Source organism: Podarcis vaucheri (assembly GCF_965113315.1).
Source record: "Podarcis vaucheri genome assembly, chromosome: 2".
Taxonomy (NCBI): Eukaryota; Metazoa; Chordata; class Lepidosauria; order Squamata; family Lacertidae; genus Podarcis; species Podarcis vaucheri.
Genome location: NC_138760.1, coordinates 112,216,387 through 112,237,391, shown reverse-complemented (window position 1 = coordinate 112,237,391; position 21,005 = coordinate 112,216,387). Strand labels below are relative to the sequence as shown.

The following is a 21,005-nucleotide window of genomic DNA, read 5'->3' as shown; positions in this document are numbered from 1 at the left end:
GAGGAGGGAGGGAATTCTGAGTGCCAATTATCCCCCAGGAACAAAAGCCCCTCTGTCTGTGCCACCTCAACAGCAGCCAGAGCTGGTGTGATGTGAATCGGCGTATGTGAGCTTCGAGGGCAGCGTGCCAAAGTAGCATCAGTGAGTGCAAGTGTCCCGGCCGTCTTGCTTACTTACCTAAAATAAGCATGGAGAGCTGGACTTTGGAGCTTAACAAAATGCTGGCTGTTATAATCACAAGAGCCATTGTGCTCAATTGCCCTGGCACGAAGGTTACGCACACGGGCGCCTGTATGTGTACGAACCCCTATGTTCCGGGTAGAGCAAACCCTGGACAGGGGAACGTCAACCCACAAGGAAATCTAGGTGACCCTGCCATTCCAACCCCAAATTTTGAGAGATGTGGGCAGAAAGGTACCACGAGGATAACATGCAACAGGCTTTGCATCCCAGAGAAAGACGATCTGCTCTCCAGACCCACCTTCCAGAGTTTTGGCCCGTTTTGCATAGAATTCCTAAACACTCTTTTAAGAATCTGTGAATGGCATTATCAGATTGAACTAACGTCATATGGTGTGCAGGATCCTGTCTTCCAACTGGCCAGGATCAAAAGGACGGTGGAACTGCTTCTGTGACAGCAGGGAGACTTTGAGAAAACTTTGTCTGAAGGACAGCCCTTTGGGCTTCTGCTCAAACTGCAGGTCAACTCTTCCACCAAATAGAGCCCCAGCAGCTCTTGTTGCTTTCGCCATTGCTTTCGTCATTCGCCATTGCTGTGGCAGTTTTTAGATGGCAGAAATGGCAGCCTAACCGGTCACTTACAGCTATTTCACAATATAGAATTGGAAGGGATACCAAGGGTCATTTAATTCAACCCTCTGCAATGCAGGAATCTCAGCTAAAGCGTCCATGACATATTGCATTTTGAACATTTTGCTTCTTCGTCTGATCCGATACAGGGGACATAGAGAAGGGGCAAAACAGCTGCCCCGGAATGATTTTTAGGATGCTTAAGATTCTTGTCCCTTCGCCAGGGAATTAAATCAAAACAAAAGCAACACTGATTTCAAAGTGATATTGGCAGAGATCTCAGAAGACTTGAGTAGTAACATCCCTGTCAATAACTCCCCCCGCCCTGTTTTCAACCACTGTCAAGAAACTGCATGGAAAGCTTCCGGATTGGAAGCTTAAAATTTTTTTCCCCTCCACAAAGTCAAGCAAAACAGCAGCAGCAGCAGCCGCAGCAACAAAGGGAGACTTTGGCCCAGAGGACAGCCTGTTCCTTCCCTCCAGCAGGCCCTGAAAGTCGTGGCCAGTCACACTTCGATAACGCTTGTCCTGTCAGGGAATTGGAGTGTGGTGGTGCAAAGAGCACTCCCAGCGCTGGGATTTCACTGGGGAAAGTATCGCCTGGGGCTCTGCTCTCACCACCAAGGCAACTTTGACCTTTCACGCCTTCATGGGCAGTCTCCATAACAATGGATTAAGAACTGGGAGGATCTGTGGTTTTGTCAATAAGACCCGGCTGGTTTTGCACCCCTCCACCGGCCTAGCGCTGTTGTCTGCTGGGCTCTGATTTTTTTGATTTTGCAGAGTCGGACGACTAGCACCCACAAACATCCCTCCTTTCTGGGAATCATCTTGTGCTCGTTGTAACAACTACTTCCTCCATTGAATTTGCACTTCTTGGCTCTGTTGCTGCACCTTGCTTAGAGATGATCCTTTGACACATAACAGAAGGCCCTGATTATAAGAGATAATTCTTCTCTAGCCCTATGGAGTCCTCTTCCAGGTTGTAAACACCCTTTCAGCACCCTTGGGGTATGTACATAGTAGATGCATCTGTAAACAGCTGTTGCCATGAAATTTATTTTTCTGATGAGATGAATCTGGTGCGCTCCCATTTTTTTCAATGGTTCTGCAGATTTATTATTATTATTTTACTGGAGGGTTGGCGGTTTGCAGTGCTGATTGGCTGATGGCTGGCTGTCTACAGTACTAAGTGGCTGGTGGCTGTGAGCCTTCCTTCCTGGAGCAGTTCACGTTTTTACAGAGGAATTGTGCTTCTGAAAAGACACCAGCTGCAACACGAACACTCGTGCATTTATGCTTTAATTCAGACTTAGGCAAACCCGGCCCTCTAGATGTTTTGGGACTACAACTCCCGTCATCCCTAGCTAACAGGACTAGTGGTCAGGGATGATGGGAGTTGTAGTCCCAAAACATCTGGAGGGCCGAGTTTGCCTATGCCTGCTTTAATTCAACACCTTAAAAAACCACAGCACCCTTTTTTGTGTGAAACTACTCTGGAGAAGGGGGTTGAGCGACTAGATGACCCTTATGGTTCCTTCCAGCTCTCTACAATTCTATGATTCTAGGCCCACAACTATTGGTGAGTTCACACTGTGTACATAGTGCAACCCAGTTGCCAGCAAGGAAGCCCTTCTCTAAGCACCATAGAACCAGCTTCCTTCAAGCTCAGTACAGTGGTACCTCAGGTTACATATGCTTCAGGTTACATACGCTTCAGGTTACAGACTCCGCTAACCCAGAAATAGTGCTTCAGGTTAAGAACTTTGCTTCAGGATGAGAACAGAAATTGTGCTCCGGTGGCGCGGCGGCAGCAGGAGGCCCCATTAGCTAAAGTGGCCCTTCAGATTAAGAACAGTTTCAGGTTAAGTACAGACCTCTGGAATGAATTAAGTACTTAACCTGAGGTACCACTGTACTGAAGGAGGATAACTATGTCCATCATAAACATTGTGAATGTATTTCCACAGTACGGGGGATAGGGGCGGCCTCATATTACATAGTAGACCACACCGCTTGCCTGCTTCAGTCCCCAGTATCTTCATTGTAATAGATATTGGGTAGCAGAGCTGGATGAAACTTTGGAGAACTACAACCAATCAGAGGAGGTAATACAGTGGTACCTTGGTTCTCAAACATAATCCGTTCCAGAAGACCGTTCGACTTCTGAAACGTTCGAAAACCAAGACGCGAAGGGCTGGCTGCAAGTTCAGTTGGAAAGATTGAAAGACACACAGCGGAAGCTGTTCAAATTCCAAGGCATGTTTGAAAATGAAAGCAATTACTTCCAGGTTTTTGGCATTCAAAAACTGAAACTTTCAGTTTCTGAGACGCTCGAAAACTGAGGTACCACTGTACTGGGCTAAGCTGGGGGGGGGGGAGAGATCCTTTTCAGTCCGCAGGTCACATTTTCTTCTGGACAACCTTCTGACAGCCACTGCACAGAGGTGGACAGGGCCAGGGGCAAAACTAGGCAGAGGAACAAATGTAAATTTTAGCTTTTGTAGAGTAGGCTATTTTCTACACACCTGCTCCTCCACCCACTCTACCCTGTACAGTGGTGCCTCGCAAGACGAGAAGAATCCGTTCCGCGAGTCTCTTCGTCTTGCGTTTTTTTTGTCTTGCGAAGCAAGCCCATTAGCGGCTTAGCGCTATTAGCGGATTAGCAGGCTTAGCGGATCAACTGATTAGCGGCTTAGCGGATCAGCTGATAAGCGGCTTAGCGGATCAGCTGTTAAGCGGCTTGGCAGATCAGCTGATACGCGGCTTAGCGGATCAGCTGATAAGCAGCTTAGCAGATCAGCTGATACGCGGCTTAGCGGATCAGCTGTTAAGCGGCTTAGCGGCTTGGGAAAAGGGGGGAGGGGGGAACCCGCAGGAACTCGCAAGACATTTTCGTCTTGCAAAGCAAGCCCACAGGAAATTCGTTTTGCGAAGCACCTCCAAAACGGAAAACCCTTTCGTCTAGCGGGTTTTCTGTCTTGCGAGGCATTCGTCTTGCGGGGCACCACTGTACTATATTCAGGCAAACAAGGGCCATTCATTAGAATTCAAGGATGCATTCTTCCAGCCAGACCAGAACACCTGAGGCACAAATCAGCACCAGTGAGGGGTGTGGGCTCAGGAAAGTTCCCAGGGCCAGTCATCTAATCCAGGGGTCAGCAAACTTTTTCAGCAGGGGGCCGGTCCACTGTCCCTCAGACCTTGGGGGGGTGGGGTGCGGACTATATTTTGAAAAAAATAATGAATGAATTCCTATGCCCCACAAATAACCCAGAGATGCATTTTAAATAAAAGGACACATTCTACTCATGTAAAAACACACTGATTCCTGGATTGTCCGTGGGCCAGATTTAGAAGGCGATTGGGCCGGATGCAGCCCCCGGGCCTTAGTTTGCCTACCCATGATCTAATCCAGGCATGTCCAAAGTCCATTTCAGGGGCCTAATCTGGCCCGCCGGTTGGTTTAAGCCCCGGTGGCAGTTTATTTTCTGGGGTAAAATCCTAAAAAACCTTCGACAACTTCAACCCGAAAATATCTCAACAACTCTTGGGTAAAATCATAAAAATCTCAACAACTTTGGTCAGCCCTCACGGCCCTTCATTTCATCAAATCTGGCCCCCTTTGAAAAAAGTTTGGACACCTTCTAATCCAACCTCCTTCGATGCAGGAATCTTTTGCCCAAGGTGGGGCTTGAACCCACAACCCTGAGATTAAAAGTCTCATGCTCTACCATTGGAGCTATCCCAACAATCAGAGAAAGTCCTGGATGGCTTCAGTCAGACCTTGCGGGCTCTGTGTTCACAGGGGGGCTTCCTATGAATAGAAGGAGTTTGCTGGATGAAGCCAGTGAGCTAAGTTCCTGGTAGGTGGGTTGCTGTTGTTTTCCAGTAGCGGGCAGGGCAGGGCAAGGAGGTCAGTGCAGTGCAAATGCACCAGCAGGAAGAAGATTGGATTGTTTTTATTCTTTTTTTCCTTTTTATTATCAGAAATGTTTTATGAACGTTGGAAAAATGTTGAAATGAAATTACTTGGCTCTTGTAAAAATGTTTAAAGAATCAGGTAAAAAGGTTATGGTTATGAGAAGCTGGTAAAAATAAGACTTAAGTCTTAAGTTTTAAGGCTTTTTATAAGATAAGATGAAAATAGAGTAAGGTAATGTAAGGACAGAATACTATGAATTATGGAAAGGATTTGCTGTGATAATTATTAATCAAGATACAAGAGATGGGAGGCGGAGGAGGTCATGGAAAGAAGGTAATGAAATTCGAGAATTTGAAAATGATGGTTTTATTTTTTCTTTTTCTTTTTCTGTTTTTGTCTTTTTTCTTTGTAACTTTGTCTTTTTATTTCTTTGTAATTTTTTTTAAAAATCTTTTTTCAATAAATATCATTAAAAAAAAAGCAAATGCACCAGCAGGGGAGTGTTTGCACCACACCATCCTCCCTGCTATCTTTTTTTTTTTAAGAATATTTATTGAGATTATGCAAAAAATTACACATAGAGAAAAAACAAACAAAAACTAACAAACACAAGCTAACGAGAAAGTTAACAATAAAGCAACCTAAAAAAAGAAAGAAAATGATACAAAATACAAAAAACAGATAACTAAGAAATAGGAAAAAGAAGAAGGAAAAATATTTTTTAAAAGAATAAATCCATTTTTCAGCATCTTTGAGCTCATCCTCCCTGCTATCTTGCCCCTCCCAGCACATGACTGCAACCCACCTGCCAGTTGGCTGCTATGAGATGCAGGATTCTGAATTAGATGAACTTTTAATTTGGTACAGCAGGGCTTTTTTATGTCCTTATGAAAAGGTGTAGGCAACATGTAATACAGTTTTTTAATCTGGAGAGGGAATTATCAGATCATTCCAATGTTTCAGATATGAGGAGCTCCTTTCCCTTCTACATTGTCAGCCGAAGCAAATGGAGAATTATGCAAATACATGCAACTTGCATTATTCAGCTTTTTTAAATGAAGAATTTGGATTCCCTTGATGTAGGCTGAGGATTTTCTTTTGCACAAAGCTTTCGCGGGGAAAGTGACATTTGCCCACCAACTCTAATTTCAGCAGAAGATATGCTAACGAGGTTAATAACATACAAATTTGTTTCAGCTCTTGTTTCTAAGTCTCAGTGCTGGTTTAATACTGGACATGCATAGATGAAGAGTTGGGAATCACTGGAAGAACTAAGCTGATCTTGGCTTTTGTGGGGGGGGGATAGGACTGATTTGGTTTGACAATTATTCTCTCCCACTTAATCTGTTGATTATGTTGCTCAGATATGTGCGGACGTGGTTCGATTACGAACATGATGATATATTTTTGGAATTTAAATAACTGCAGCAAAAAATAGCAATTGTGTTGGAACCGTATGGTCATAATCCTCCAGCATTGAAGAAAATGGGTTTGGGGGACATGGAGTGTAGTCTTAATGGCGAAACTGACTGAATAAGGCCACATGAGAGCGTTTATTTATTACATCCATATCCTGCCTTTCCTCTAAGGATCTCAAGACAGATTACACGATCACCCATTTCCCGAATCCGCCTACCTTTATTAGGAGATGGCAGATAGTCATATACCGAAATTTCCTGATCTCCTTTGTTTGCTTACAAGAATACAGAATATAATTTAGATATATGTGAGACCTTTCCAGTGCTATAACCTCTTTATGCTATGTGGACTTTCTTTATAATGAAAGAGTAAGGGAAAGAGTTGATAATGGCTAGTCTTTTTGAGATGAATTAACCACACTTTCTCTGTGTCTCCCCCTCAACCTTGTCTCTCTTGTAGAATGAGTATGATGCCTCTGGGGGCACTCCTTCTTCCTGCTCTGTGTTTCCTGGGTGCAGTAATTCCGTCGGGACTCCAGTATGCCACCTTTTCGCACAACGCCACCAAATTCCTCCATCTGATCATGGATCCCAACTCGGGGACTCTCTACCTGGGGGCTACAAACTTCCTCTTCCAGCTGACGTCGGGCCTGGCGCTGGAGGAAGCCGTCTCTACCGGGCCCTCTTTGGACAGCAAGGATTGCCTCCCGCCCGTCACCAGGCAGGAATGCCCCCAAGCGCAGGAGACGGACAACTACAACAAGCTCTTGCTGGTCAACTCGCCCAAGGAGGAGCTCATCGTTTGCGGCAGCGTGTGGCAGGGCATCTGCGAGAAGAGGAGACTCGGTTTCATCGACCGCGTCCTCTTCCAGCCCCAGACGCCGGGGGACACCCAGTACGTGGCAGCCAACGACCCCAACATCTCCACCGTGGGGCTGATCGGATACGCCAAAGACAACATGCCACTGCTCTTTGTGGGCCGGGGCTACACCAGCCGGGGGGTCGGGGGCAGCATCCCCCCCATTACCACTCGCAATCTCGGGACCCACCCTGGGCAAGACCCGCACTCCATCTTCTCCTACGAGGAAACGGCCAAGCTGGCTGTGGGCCGCCTCTCGGAATACAACCACCACTTTGTCAAGTCGTTCACGCACGGCTCCAGCGTCTACTTCCTGTTCTACCGGCGGGACCTCAAGTCGCACTCGCGCGAGTACCGCACCTACATTTCCCGCATCTGCCTGGACGACGCGCACTATTACTCCTACGTGGAGCTGCCCTTGCTCTGCCGGAGTAAAGGGAAGACGTACAGCCACCTCCAGGCCGCCTACGTCTCCCAGCCGGGCGGAGAAGGCGTCGGTGGCGTAGGCCGGGGAGACGTCCTTTTTGTTGCCTTTTCTGCCTGGCAGGCTTCTTCCGGGAAGCTGAGCGACGAATCTGCGCTCTGCATTTATACGATGGACGAGGTGGACCGCCTCGCCACGCGGACCAGGGACCTTTGCTACACCAAGGACGGGAAATCGGAGGAAGGTGTCGAGGTGGCTTATATAGAGTACGACGTCAGCTCCAACTGTGTCCAGCTGTCGGCGGTAAGTGTGTGTGTGTGTCCTGCGACGTGCATGTGGGAACCCACAGCTTGAAGAGGGCAAGATGGCGTTCATTGTACCAGAATGGTTTATAGGCAGGAGGTAAAGCGACGCGGGTGGCGTTGTGGTCTAAACCACTGAGTCTCTTGGGCTTGCCGATCCGGAAGGTTGGCAGTTCGAAACTCCGCAACAGGGTGAACTCCCATTGCTCTGTCCCAGCTTCTGCCAACCTAGCAGTTCAAAAGTACACCAGTGCAAGTAGATAAATAGGTACCACTATGGCAGGAAGGTAAACGGCGTTTCTGTGTGCTCTGGCTTCCATCATGGTGTTCTGTTGCACCAGAAGTGGTTTAGTCATGCTGGCCACATGACGCAGAAAGCTGTGTGCGGACAAACGCCGGAAAGCGAGATGAGCGCCGCAACCTCATAGTTGCCTTTGACTGGACTTAATCGTCCAGGGGTCCTTTACTTTCTTTTTTTTTTTACCTATAGGCAGAAGGAACTCACCTTTGCGAGTTCCACAGTCAGAGGTAGGTAGAAGATGGATGGGTCCCTTTCCTGGTTGATTTCTGCACAATTTGAACTATTTCAGCACAAGTTTCTGAACACCAATTGTTTAAAAACCAACTTTGCTTCCCCCAGTGAAATTCCCTCTGTGGGTGGTGGTGGATGGGTATGTAACTAGGAATGGACTTCTTTGTGGAAAGAGTACAGAAGGCATTCAACATGGTGCTAGGCTGATGGTTTTGTTGGGATGGGCAGTTCTGATAGAATGATCCCCCATCTCCTTCCCCCTGCGTGCTGTTCTGGGGGTTCTCAAGCACTGGCAGGAAACTCCATTGTGCAGGTGGAAGTTCTTGTGCAGGGCTTCTGCTGATGGGGCTCACCCTATGGGTTGTAGCCAAGGGAGTTTTACTTAAGAGTAAACCCATTGAAGTTAATGAAACCTAAGTGAGTAATGCCTGTTAACTTCAGTGGGCCTCCTCTACCATTGGCTACAACAATCCTATGAGCTTTGTTCAGTCATGGTACTCAGTACAAATTCCTGGGCTCCACAGCCTTTGATTCTTCTGCATGTGCCCTTTTTTTTTTGCACCAGTCTCTGTTTGATGGATCTTGGGGTTCTAGTAAAAGCAAAAAAACAAATCCCAAAGTCGATCTCGCGAGCCTGAAGTCTGCCCACCTCTGCCATCGACCACTTTCCAAGAAAGTAAAAAACTGTTAAATCATCAGCCATATACGGAGGAAAAGTTGCCGATCAACTTTTTCAGTAGACTCGGGTAGATATTAGCCTCACTTCAACACCTCTTTGCATCTCGGAGAAATATAAAAGTAGTAATACTTGAAATGCATATAACAATTAAGTGTGTTATATAATGAGCACTGTAGGAATCAAAATCTCTGCAGGAGCTGTTGTCTTTTGTATTCCGGCATTGAATTTCAAATTACACCTGGTTGTTTAGAGTTCTATAAACGATGATTTATAATTCAGAAATAATAACTCCGGGGCAAGTCTTTCGAATATATGTTTGTACTGTTTTCCTCTTAGAAAAAAGATGGAGAAGTCAGAGAGGGAGTGGTCAGGGAGGCAGATTTAATCGCCCATAGCTGAAAAGCTCTTCTTGCGTGCAATTATTGCAGTCAGCCTTAAACCTAGTCACCTTAAACCTATATTACGGTCGCCACAATGGAATGTCTAAGTGCCATTTCCCCCCAGTTGTTGCTGGTGGATACTTTCATTTCTACACAGCTTTATATTTTAAAGAAAAAACTCTCAAAAGCCGTTTACAGCACATTAAAACATCAAATAAAATAATCCATCCAGAACAAAAATTCAAGCTTCAAGGAAAATATTTCAGACCCTTCTCTAAGTGGCATATTGCTTTCCCCATATATATTTCCCTGCTTAATTTATATAGCAGTCCCATAATAGAAGTACTCTAGGAAGCCAGTGTGGTGTAGTGGTCAGAGTGTAGGACTAGGACCTGGGAGATCCGGGTTCAAATCTCCACTCAGTCAGCCCCCACTGGGTGAACTTGGGCCAGTCACAGCCTCTTAACCTTACCTTACTGGGTCATTGTAGTGATTAACTGGAGGAGGAAGATGAGCCATGCACTCCTAAGTTCGGATATACATGCAATAAATTCTGCTTACCTGCTTAAGAAAGCTGGAGAGCTCACCAGATTATTATTACTATTATTATTTATTATTTATACCCTGCCCAACTGGCTGGGTTTCCCCAGCCACTCTAGGCGGCTTCCAACAGAATATTAAAAAACAATAGTCTATTAAGCATTAAAAGCTTCCCTAAACAGGGCTGCTTTCAGATGTCTTCTAAAAGTCTGGTAGTTGTTTTTCTCTTTGAGATCTGGTGGGAGGGCGTTCCACAGGGTGGGTGCCACTACCGAGAAGACCCTCTGCCTGGTTCCCTGTAACTTGGCTTCTTGCAGTGAGGGAACTGCCAGACGGCCCTCGGCACTGGACCTCAGTGTCCGGGCAGAACGATGGAGACATCAGTTGCCAACCTTGCACCCAGAGATCTCCATGCAGTCGCAATTGGAACTGCGCCAGTCACAAAAAATGGGAAATTTCTAACACTGCATGTGTTGAGGGAGCTTACACCCATATTCAGCGAAATGTGTGAAAATGAACTGAAAAGCCCAGTTCCTTGGAGAGTGAGGGAGCAACTTCCCTTTGAGAAAAGGGCACATCATCTTCTCTTCTTTGGTGATCACTTGTAGTCGAGTAAGATTGTTTTCCATAAACACGGTTTTAACAGTGAGTCTGTAAGTGACTGTGGAGGCCAATTCTGGATCCACACGTCCTTCCACAGTGGGGACATTGGTTTCCTGGTGGGAGTTGATCATGATGTGGATTTGCCAAGCGTGCCTTCTCCCTTGCGTCCTGAGTTCGAGTGTCTTCAAAGCCCATGACACCTTTGGGAAAGGCTGTTTTCCAACTGGAGTGCTCGCAGGCAAGTGTTTCCCAATTGTTGGTGTTTACACTACATTTTAAAAAAGATTTGCCTTGAGATAGTCTTTAAACCTCTTTTGTTGACCACCAGCATTACGCTTTCCATTTTTAAGTTTGGAATAGAGTACAGTGGTACCTTGAGTTAAGTACTTAATTCGTTCTGGAGGTCCGTTCTTAACCTGAAATTGTTCTTAACCTGAAGCACCACTTAAACTAATGGGGCCTCCTGCTGCTGCCGTACCGCTGGAGCACGATTTCTGTTCTCATCCTGAAACAAAGTTCTTAACCCGAGGTACTATTTCTGGGTTAGCGGAGTCTGTAACCTGAAGCGTATGTAACCTGAAGCGTATGTAACCCTAGGTACCACTGTAGTTGCTTTGGAAGGCGATAGGACTGCTTAGAAGTTTGTCTTATAATAGTTGTCCCCTGGGGTTGTCAACTGCTGGGACCTGTGGGTGGGGTGGGGACGGGGACACATGAGTCTGGTGCTGGGTCTGTTTCAGCGCAACACCCACACTCATGACTCCTCTGGCCCATTAAAAACTTAACCAATCTATATTTGTGGCTCTTACTCTTTAAGGGGACACAAGCCTCTCTTTGTTGTTGTGGACCTGCTCTTGTGACTCAGACAGCAGCTTTGGAATGCAGAGTTACCAGCCAACACCTGGTTGAAAGGGACAGAGATAAGGGCACCCAGATAAGCCCAGTCACCTGCTAATTGCTTCAGATCAAAGAGGCGTTAAAAGCCCGGCTCCAGGGGCCAATTCGGAAAGCTGGCAAGCCTTAGATCCCTTGTTTTCAAGAGCCTTGTAATCTCTTTCCGCTGCCCAGAGGCATGGATAGGCACCCTTGTAAAGGGAAGGAAGTAAAAAAATACTTAGAGAGAGAGAGAGATAGCATGCCTGTTGACCTTGGGCATTGCTGTAAGACCCCCCCCCCAAAAAAAAAAAAAACCTAGAGAAGTTTTAATTTGCATAGGAAGATCAGTAACAAAAACTTCAAAATCTTGGCCCAGCTCTGTCTGGAGGGCAACTGGAGAGAGAGGGCCTCTGTCTGTACTTTGTGGTTTCCATTGCAAAGGGGGCACAGAATGTATTTTTATGGGAGACTTGTAGATCATCTACTGGGGGGAAATAAAACGGGAAGCTTGTCCTGAATGGCAGCCCTGTAAAATTGAGGAGCTTTTCAGCATGGCTTGTTTTCTCAGGGTTTGGGGGGGTGTTAATAAGCTTTTTCAGGAGCTTAGGAAGCTCCTTACTATTTAGGAGGTTTGGTATACAGCAGCTTCCTATGAATTGGACCCCAGAAGAGAGAGAATGCAGAAGTGCAATACAGTGGTACCTCAGGTTACATACGCTTCAGGTTACAGACTCCGCTAACCCAGAAATAGTGCTTCAGGTTAAGAACTTTGCTTCAGGATGAGAACAGAAATCGTGCTCTGGCGGCACGGCAGCAGCGGGAGGCCCCATTAGCTAAAGTGTTACCTCAGGTTAAGAACAGTTTCAGGTTAAGTACGGACCTCCGGAGCGAATTAAGTACTTAACCTGAGGTACCACTGCTTGTGACAAGTCTAGTAGCCTTATTCAGAACCAGCGGCAGCTTCCAATCCATCCTCAGAGCGGCCAACCAGATGTCTGTGGGCAGCCTGTAAAAACGGCCAGGTAACAGCAGCGCTTTCCGGTCCTGAGGTTTCCGGCAACTGGTATTCAGAACCATTATGGCATCTGACATTGGAGGCAGAACAGATCCGCGAGGCTTAGTAGCCACTGATACAGCCTGATCCTCCAAGGATTTTTGTCTAATCCTCCTTTAATGCCGTCCAAGTTGGTGGCCATCCCTGCTCCTTGTGGGAGTGAATTCCATAATTTAAATATACACCATGCGAAGAAGTACAGTGGTAGCTCAGGTTAAGTACTTAATTCATTCCGGAGGTCTGTTCTTAACCTGAAACTGTTTTTAACCTGAAGCACCACTTTAGCTAATGGGGCCTCCTGCTGCTGCCGCACCGCTGCAGCACGATTTCTGTTCTCATCCTGAAGCAAAGTTCTTAACCTGAGGTACTATCTCTGGGTTAGCAGAGTCTGTAACCTGAAGCGTAAGTAACCTGAAGTGTATGTACCCTGAGGTACCACTGTACTAATGTTTCCATGACTTTCAGCGCCCTCACAAGAACCACATAAAACAGGTGCCTTTCGTAGAACATGGAAATGTTCCTGAAAGTCTACGCCATCTGTTTAGCTCAGGCCAAAGTCCCGATTTTTCCTGTGCAACCTGTTGGCTGGGATCTTCTTCAGCTTTTTAATTTTACTCATTTTCCTGGCCCCACAGACAAATTCAAAGCAAGTTTGTAGTAGCAACACAGTTGGTCCCATTTAAAGCATATTCAGGCCTCCAAGTTGCCTACGTGAATTGTCATTTCCCAGTTCCCTCCTCTCAAACTGGAAAAAAAGACAAACCAGCAGATAATTCGAACACCCCTTTTTCTTAGCTTTCCCTTCTGTGTGACCCTTGGACCTTCCTTAGCAGAAGCACAAACTCCTCATTTTTATTTTATTTTTGCAAACAGCTTAAATGTGCAACATGCCGGACTGGGAGGAGGGGTGGGGGGTGAATGCCATTATAAATGGAATTTAATATCAAAATAAATAGCCGAGCAAGGAGGGGAAGAAGGCCTCTGGGACTGGAGGGCAAACCATGAATCTCCAGAATTTTCTGGCTCTGCGTTCTGTGGCTCCAGCTGCATAGTTTAGAACGCAAATGTGGCATGTGTGGAACACAGACCTTGTTTAATGGCGTGTTTATCCTGTGGCGTGTGAACGTCAACCTTGGCCATTCAGCCCTGGGAAGGGGCTTGCCATTAAAAAGCTCGTATCGGGCTGAGCATGTTTTGTTGTGCCAGTTCCCAAAATGAAATGCTTGTTGGTTTCCCCATACACATACCTCTCCGGACCGGAGGCAGTTTGAGCTTGGCTGGTTTCTCACAGTGGCCCGTTCTGCTTGCATTCTTCCGAGGCATATAATGCTAATTCTGTGCTCGCTTTGCAAGCGAGCCTCTCCTCCCGCACAGGTTAGCTCTGGAAACCGGCTCCCCAGCGAATTCCGCAAGCTCGCTTTTGAGTCTATTTTCAACGTGTGGGGAGGGACAGAAAATCCAGACGCTAGACAGAAAGTTCAGCTCTGTCCCTTCCACTGGAAATCGTTTGGCTTGGCTCACTGTGGAGGGTTGTGGTGTGAGGTTCTGCAGACAGATGTGTGTGTGTAATTTGGGCGACAGGGATTCCTTAATGATGCCTGTACGATACTTTTAAGCATCCTTTTTTTAAAAAAAGAAAAAGCATGCATAGTGTAATGAATATAGGGGTTGCTCGTGCGTAAGTTGCCGCCATTCCTGGCTATGTTGCCTTGTTAAACCTTTTCTGTCTGGACAGCCCTTCACTTCGTGGCTGCCTCAGTTGCTAGCAGAATCCGTCAGTGGGCATTTCTTAAACCTTTTCCAGCATAAAAGCTGTTTGACGCCAAGTCTCCTCCTACTCTCCCTGCGTGGAAGTCTTCTGCGCAGGGTGGGCGTGGGTAGCGGAGGACCCGTGCTCTCCCCGCTGGTGTCCGGCGAAGAGTCCTGGAGCCCTCTCGCCGATTCCCCCATCTGCCCCCCCCTTTATCCCTGGTGTTGCACTGATTTCCTTCCCCAGCTGATGAGCTGCCTCTCTCCCTGCTGGGTCCTTCTCCAGCATCACTTGGGAGCCTTCCCTCCGCCTCTAGCTCCGATGTCAGTTCCCTGACACATAGCTTTAAAAAATCTTTCTGGAACCTGGAAACGGCTGCCACTGCTTGTCCTTACTTCTCCAGCAGTGGTGGGGGCACCTCAGGCAGCACCCCTTGGATTCCGCTGCCTAAGGCAGCTTCCTCAGTCTGCCTCATGGATGGGTCGGCCGGGCCCTGGATATGTGTTTGGGGAGTGGAGAGAATTTTAACCCTGTCCTCCCTGCTGCTGCTTTCTACCGAAATGTTGTCTCTGCAGCTGTTATTTGCCCCTCCCTCCCCCCCAATTATCTGTGTTTGCCAGCACCTCCAGGAGGGAGAGCTTAAAAGGAATAATTTGCATGGCAATTTCCGCAAGCACTAAGTGAAGTGAAACACACACATCAAAAGTCACACCTGCCTGAACATTGCAATGCAGTTCTCATTGCAATGCGGTGTTTGCATAAAAATGCATATCTTAATGAGGTGTGCACAAAAATGAAGATACTACATTGGTTTGCGGTTTTTAAATTATCGTATTAAGGAAAATATTGGCTTGCCAAAATGTGTTATACTGCATATAAAATTGTGTTCATTAGGGTAAATTTGCACCCAAATGCTGATGAAGTTTCATAAGGATTCTGTTGGGTTTTTTGTGGGGGGTGGAAAATTGCTGCAAAATGTGGAGGAGTGAATTTAGGATTGGAAATAGAAGTTGACTGAGAGAGTCCAAATTGACATGTGCCCGTTCTTAATCTGGAGGTCCACAGCTTGAAAACTGGTCTCTCTTTATGTGCAAATGATTGGCAATTAGGCAGGCGTGTCCTGTTCTAAAGGTGGCCGAATTGGAGAAGAGCAGAGCAAGGGTTGGAAGGAGCTGCAAAACAGTTTCCCAAATAGTATTGTTAGCATTAAAGGGTATATTAGTAGAGTGTAAAGTTGTTGGGGGGAGGGACTGCAGCTCAGTGACTCATAGTTTTGCAAGCTGAAGGTTGCAGGTTCAATTCCTGGCATCTCCCCCCCCCCCGGCCCTTTTTTAAAGGTTTTCTTAGCAAGTGATGTGATAGATCTCTGCCTGAGATCCCCAGAGAGCTGCCGCCAGTTGTAATTTACAATGCTCAGCTAGTTGCCAAAGAGCCCCATCTGGTCTTAGGAAGCTTCCTATTAACCTTAGTGCTTGAAGCCCAGAGGTAGAATATCTGTCAGAGCAGGACATAATGTTGGGCACAAACTGTACTTCTGACATCATGTTGTTGGGTTCCTTGTGGTACAAGCTGGCTTCTCGTCAGAAGAATTAGCTTCTGCCAGGTTGCAGGAGGAAACCCAATGCAGCAGCAACAAACTGAGTCCCCTTGTTGCTCGGAGACCGAGGAACAAAAACCTGAACTGGAAAGATCACTTTCTCTTTTTCTTTGCAATGCAGTCATACCTTGTGTTGAAGTAGCTTCAGGTTGAGCGTTTTCAGGTTGCGCTCCGCGGGAAGTAACGGAGCACATTAATTCTGGGTTTCACCGCTTGCGCAGACGCTCAAAATGACGTCACGCGCATGCGTGGAAGCGGTGAACCGTGACCTGCAGACGCGGGTTGTGTTTGCTGTTTTTGGGGCGCTCACTCAGGGCAGCAGATATGAAGAAGAAGAATTTGGATTTGATATCCCGCTTTATCACTACCCCAAGGAGTCTCAAAGCGGCTAACATTCTCCTTTCCCTTCCTCCCCCACAACAAACACTCTGTGAGGTGAGTGGGGCTGAGAGACTTCAGAGAAGTGTAACTGGCCTAAGATCACCCAGCAGCTGCATGTGGAGGAGTGGGGAAGCGAACCCGGTTCCCCAGATTACGAGTCCACTGCTCTAACCACTACACCACACTGGCTCCCAGAAGAGGCTCCTTTGCTGGCCAGGCTTTTTCTCTTGTCATTCTTTCCCTTGGCCAGAGCTTGAAGATGGCAAACTGGCTGGTTCCTTCCTGCAGGCTCGCCCTTAAGCCCTGGAACAGCCTTCCCAAACCTAGTGCAATCCAGACGTCTTAGACAGCAGCACTGGGCTGATGGGAAATGTAGTCGCAAACATCTGGAGGGTACCAGTTTGGGAAAGCCAGGTCTAGATTTAGGAACTGGTCTGGGTTTGAATTCTGACACCATCAATATTGGGGTGGAGAGAGCATGTGTGTGCATGCAAGGAGGAAATGTGCTCGTGGACACCTGGTGAAGCTGAATGTTAGAAGATTCAGGAGGGACAAAATAAAGTATTTATTTATGCAGCGCTTGGTTAAACTATGGAACTCTCTCCCACTGGAGACAGTGTTGGCCATCAACTTGGATGGATGGCTTTAAAAGAGGATTAGGCAAATTCATGAAGGATAGCAGGCTATCAGTGGCTATTGCCACAAGGGCTATGCTCTGCCTCCATGGTTGCAGTAATGTTCCCAGAAGCGGCAAGAGAATACAGTGCTCTTCCACTCGGTTCCTGCATCTGGTTGGCTACGGTGAGAAGAGGTTGCTGGACTAGAGGGGCCATTGACATGATCCGGCTGCCCTCTTCCTATGTTCTTACATTCCACCATGCAAATTGTTTCGCCACCGGTCAAACAACCAGAGCTAGGGACAAAGCAGTGACCCTCCTGGGTTGGAGCCACTTAACCTTATCAACCCTATGCAGTGGATGCTCGGGTTGTGAACATGATCTGTGCGGGAGGCACGTTCACAACCCGCAGTGTTCGCAACTCACATCTGCACCTCTGCGCACGCGCGGGTTGCGATTCGGCACTTCTGCGCATGCACAAAGCACGATTTAGCACTTCTGCGCATGCGCGACTGCCGAAACCCGGAAGTAAGCCGTTCCGGTACTTCCGGGTTTCGTTGGTCCATAACCCAAAAAAACGCAACCTGAAGCGTCTAACCCAAGGTATGACTGTACTCACCTGGGCTGAATCTGAAAGGACAAATCTACACCTGAGTTACTGCGCACCAGGAACTGTACTAGGCTTTTTGTTATTGCTTTTGTTAAACCATTAGGATTCTACCGTTTGCAAATCTCTCTCTCTCTCTCTCTCTCTCTCTCTCTCTCTCTCTCTCTCTTCAATTTTCTGTTTTACAATTTAAAATGCTCATTTCACATCCTTAAGATATCACTGACTTCCCTTCTTCTCTTTCCATGGTTCATTTTACATATCATAAATCTCTGCATATTTTACAAAAACTATGCCATTCGGTATTCCATTATTGCATCCTTCAAAACTTGTTCACAGTGTTTAATTTATCTTAATGCTGCCAGAGTTTTCAGCAGTACACAATTATTTCCCATACAATATTCAATCAATGTTTTCCAATCTTCTCTAAAGTAGGTTCTTCTTATTCTCTTATTCTATATGTTAAGTCTGCAAGTTGTGCATAGGTAAAGGTAAAGGGACCCCTGACCATTAGGTCCAGTCGTGACCGACTCTGGGGTTGCATTCTGAGGAGACATTCCCAGATCTCCTGCATGCATTATCTGTACTGGAGATCAAATATAAAGTATTTGGCTTCTTTGACACACTTCCTTCACCTGGAACGAGCAGCTCCCACAAACACCTTATTGTGATTCATTTTGTCACTGGTGCCAGGAGCTTGTGGCTGATGTAGAAAAATGAGAGGGAACCACAGCAGAGGCTTAAGGAGATAAAGGATGATAGCTACGGGATAAGAGTGATGAATTTAGCAAAGGATATTGCAAACTGTGCAACAGAACGCCTCCCATCACGTCTCTGGCTACTGCAGACTGGCAGGTGCTTTCCATCTGCTGCCTTCTGTGATTCTGTTCTTTGTCCTGTGATTGGGGCACATCAGAAACTTAGGTAAAGGTAAAGGGACCCCTGACCGTTCGGTCCAGTCGCGGACGACGCTGGGGTTGCGGCACTCATCTTACTTTACTGGCCAAGGGAGCCGGCGTACAGCTTCCAGGTCATGTGGCCAGCATGACTAAGCCGCTTCTGGCGAACCAGAGCAGCACACGGAAACGCCGTTTACCTTCCCACCGGAGTGGTACCTGTTTATCTACTTGCACTTTGATGTGCTTTCGAACTGCTAGGTGGGCAGGAGCAGGGACCGAGCAACGGGAACTCACTCCGTTACGGGGATTTGAACCACCGACCTTCTGATCGGCAAGTCCTAGGCTCTGTGGTTTAACCCTCAGCACCACCCGCGTCCCTTGAAAGTTGTGCATATTCTAGTGCAAATCTTCAGTCGATCTACCAGTAGATCCCAGCAGACCCTCTGTGTTCCCAGGTTCTGCTGTTCCAACACTTTACATATTTGTGGTTTATATCAGATCATTGCAACCAACCTCCCAAATGTTGGCTGGCTTGGAATAGCTTTATTCTTATCTTCTTTCTCTCCCACTCCCCAAAAAAGGATACTTTGGATGCCTACCCTTGTGGCTCAGACCACACCCCCAGTCCAATGGCCAGCCGTGTGCCGCTTGAAGCAGAACCCATCTTGGAAAAGCCGGACGCCCGCCTGACCGCTGTAGCCGTCAGCATTGAAGATGGGCACACTGTCATCTTCCTGGGAGACAGCAAAGGCTGCCTGCACAAGGTAGGAGCGAGCTGGGCCTGGCCTGGGAAGGAGGGGTGGCGCCTCATGGGGCCATCACTAATGCTGGGTGTTCCATTATTATTAAGTGCAGTTGTGTGGTGTGCTTGAAACAAGCAAGGCAAGGTTTACATCGCATATCTTGTCTCAACAAAGATTGATCCGCAGATCAGGAAAAGTGTTTAGTACGTAATGTGTGCATGCCGGTACAGGCAGGGCTATGCATGCTCAGATGCTCTGCAGATTGGATCAGGGCGAAGGGGAGATGAATTTTGCAACCTCTGCAAATTGTGGAAAGCGCACCAGTATGTGGGAATATTATTTGGTTCTTTTATATACAGTGGTGCCTCGCAAGACGAAAAGAATCCGTTCTGTGATTCTCTTCGTCTAGCGGTTTTTTCGTCTTGCGAAGCAAGCCCATTGACGGATTAGCGCTATTAGCGGCTTTTAGCGGCTTATCTGCTGATCGGATCAGCTGATAAGTGGCTTAGCGGCTTAGAAAAGGGGGGGGGGAGGAAAAAAAACCAGCAGGAACTCGCAAGACATTGTCGTCTTGCGAAGCAAGCCCATAGGAGATTCGTTTTGCAAAGCACCTCCAAAACGGAAAACTCTTTCGTCTAGCGAGTTTTCCGTCTTGCGAGGCATTCGTCTTGCGGGGCACCACTGTAGTTGATTGGATGGGTCCTAGCAGGAGGGATGCAGATTCAGGTTTTATATAGGGATGCAAGTGTTGCTGTGGTCTAAACTACTGAGCCTCTTGGGCTTGCCGATCCGGAAGGTCGGCTGTTGGAATCCCCGTGACAGAGTGAGCTTCCATTGCTCTGTCCCAGCTCCTGCCAACCTAGCAGTTCGAAAGCACACCAGTGCAAGTAGATAAATAGGTACCACTGTGGCGGGAAGGTAATCCCCATATTAACAGATTTCAGTCCTTAATTTGAAGGCTTTGGTGTCCTCTTTTTTGTGGGGTGGGACACCTAGCCCTGCCTTTTTCTTTAGCCTTTAGGTGTTTATTGTTGTTTCCCAAAGTTTTTAATTTAAGCTGCTTTGAGTTGTAAGAAAAGCAACTGAGAAATAAAGCAAACCATCACCGTCACTCCTGACCTCTGGCTGTCTGGGGCTGATGCATGTCCTGGCTTGCCCTTCTCTTAAACCAGGGGTCAGCAAACTTTTTAAGCAGGGGGCCGGTCCACTGTCTCTCAGACCTTGTGGGGGACCGGACTATATTTTTTTGGGGGGGATGGGAATGACTAAATTCCTATGCCCCACAAATAACCCAGAGATGCATTTTAAATAAAATAAAAGCACACGTTCTACTCATGTAAAAACACCAGGCACACCCCACAAATAACCAGAGATGCATTTTAAATAAAAGGACACTTTATACTCATGTAAATACACACTGATTCCCTGACTGTCTGTGGGCCGGATTTAGAAGGCGATTGGGCCAGATCCGGCCCCCGGGCCTTAGTTTGCCTACCCATGTCTTAAATCAACACTCTACCAGTCTCTTCCCCTTTTCCCACTTAGCCTGACCTATCAACCCAATGGGCATTTGGGAGCTGTCCTTCAAAAAAGGCAATGTTTGGTGCTCACAACTTTTCCCTGTCAACTGTTGGGCCTCAGTGCCACCTAGTGGCCGTCCTCCAGAGTCAGCGCAGGTGGCAGCTGTCCCCACAATGTGCCCCAGCTCCCGCCAGAAGCAATTGCTGCCTTTTGCACTTTTGCTGGGTGGTGGCTCCTTGTCTTGGTTTTGTGGCAGTTGCCACAACCAGGAGCTGCTAACTTTCCAGGCAATGTTCCTTCCAGTGTGTGACTGAGTGAGAAAACCTGAGGGACACTGTCCCCTCTTACTTCCCTACCAACCAGCTACTTCCCTGGGTTTTTCAGTTTGCATTGCCATCATATTTTGGAGACAGTTGCCCAACTCCATTGTGGAACACTCAGCCTTATTCATTTAATGCATGGCTTCCCAAAATTGGGCATCTAGCTGT

The 21,005-nt window shown here is 47.1% G+C and overlaps 1 protein-coding gene across 2 annotated transcripts in view; it reads left to right on the top strand.

Annotated features, from left to right (window-relative positions):
- PLXNB1 (plexin B1) overlaps positions 1 to 21,005 on the top strand; it is a 147,414-nt gene that overhangs the window by 61,958 nt on the left and 64,451 nt on the right. For both annotated transcript variants that reach the window (XM_082209144.1, XM_082209145.1), the window contains exons 4-5: positions 6,614 to 7,739; positions 18,835 to 19,017. In XM_082209144.1, the coding sequence (XP_082065270.1) occupies positions 6,615 to 7,739; positions 18,835 to 19,017 (1,308 nt within the window). In that variant the 5' untranslated portion in view covers position 6,614. The remainder of the gene's footprint in view (positions 1 to 6,613; positions 7,740 to 18,834; positions 19,018 to 21,005) is intronic.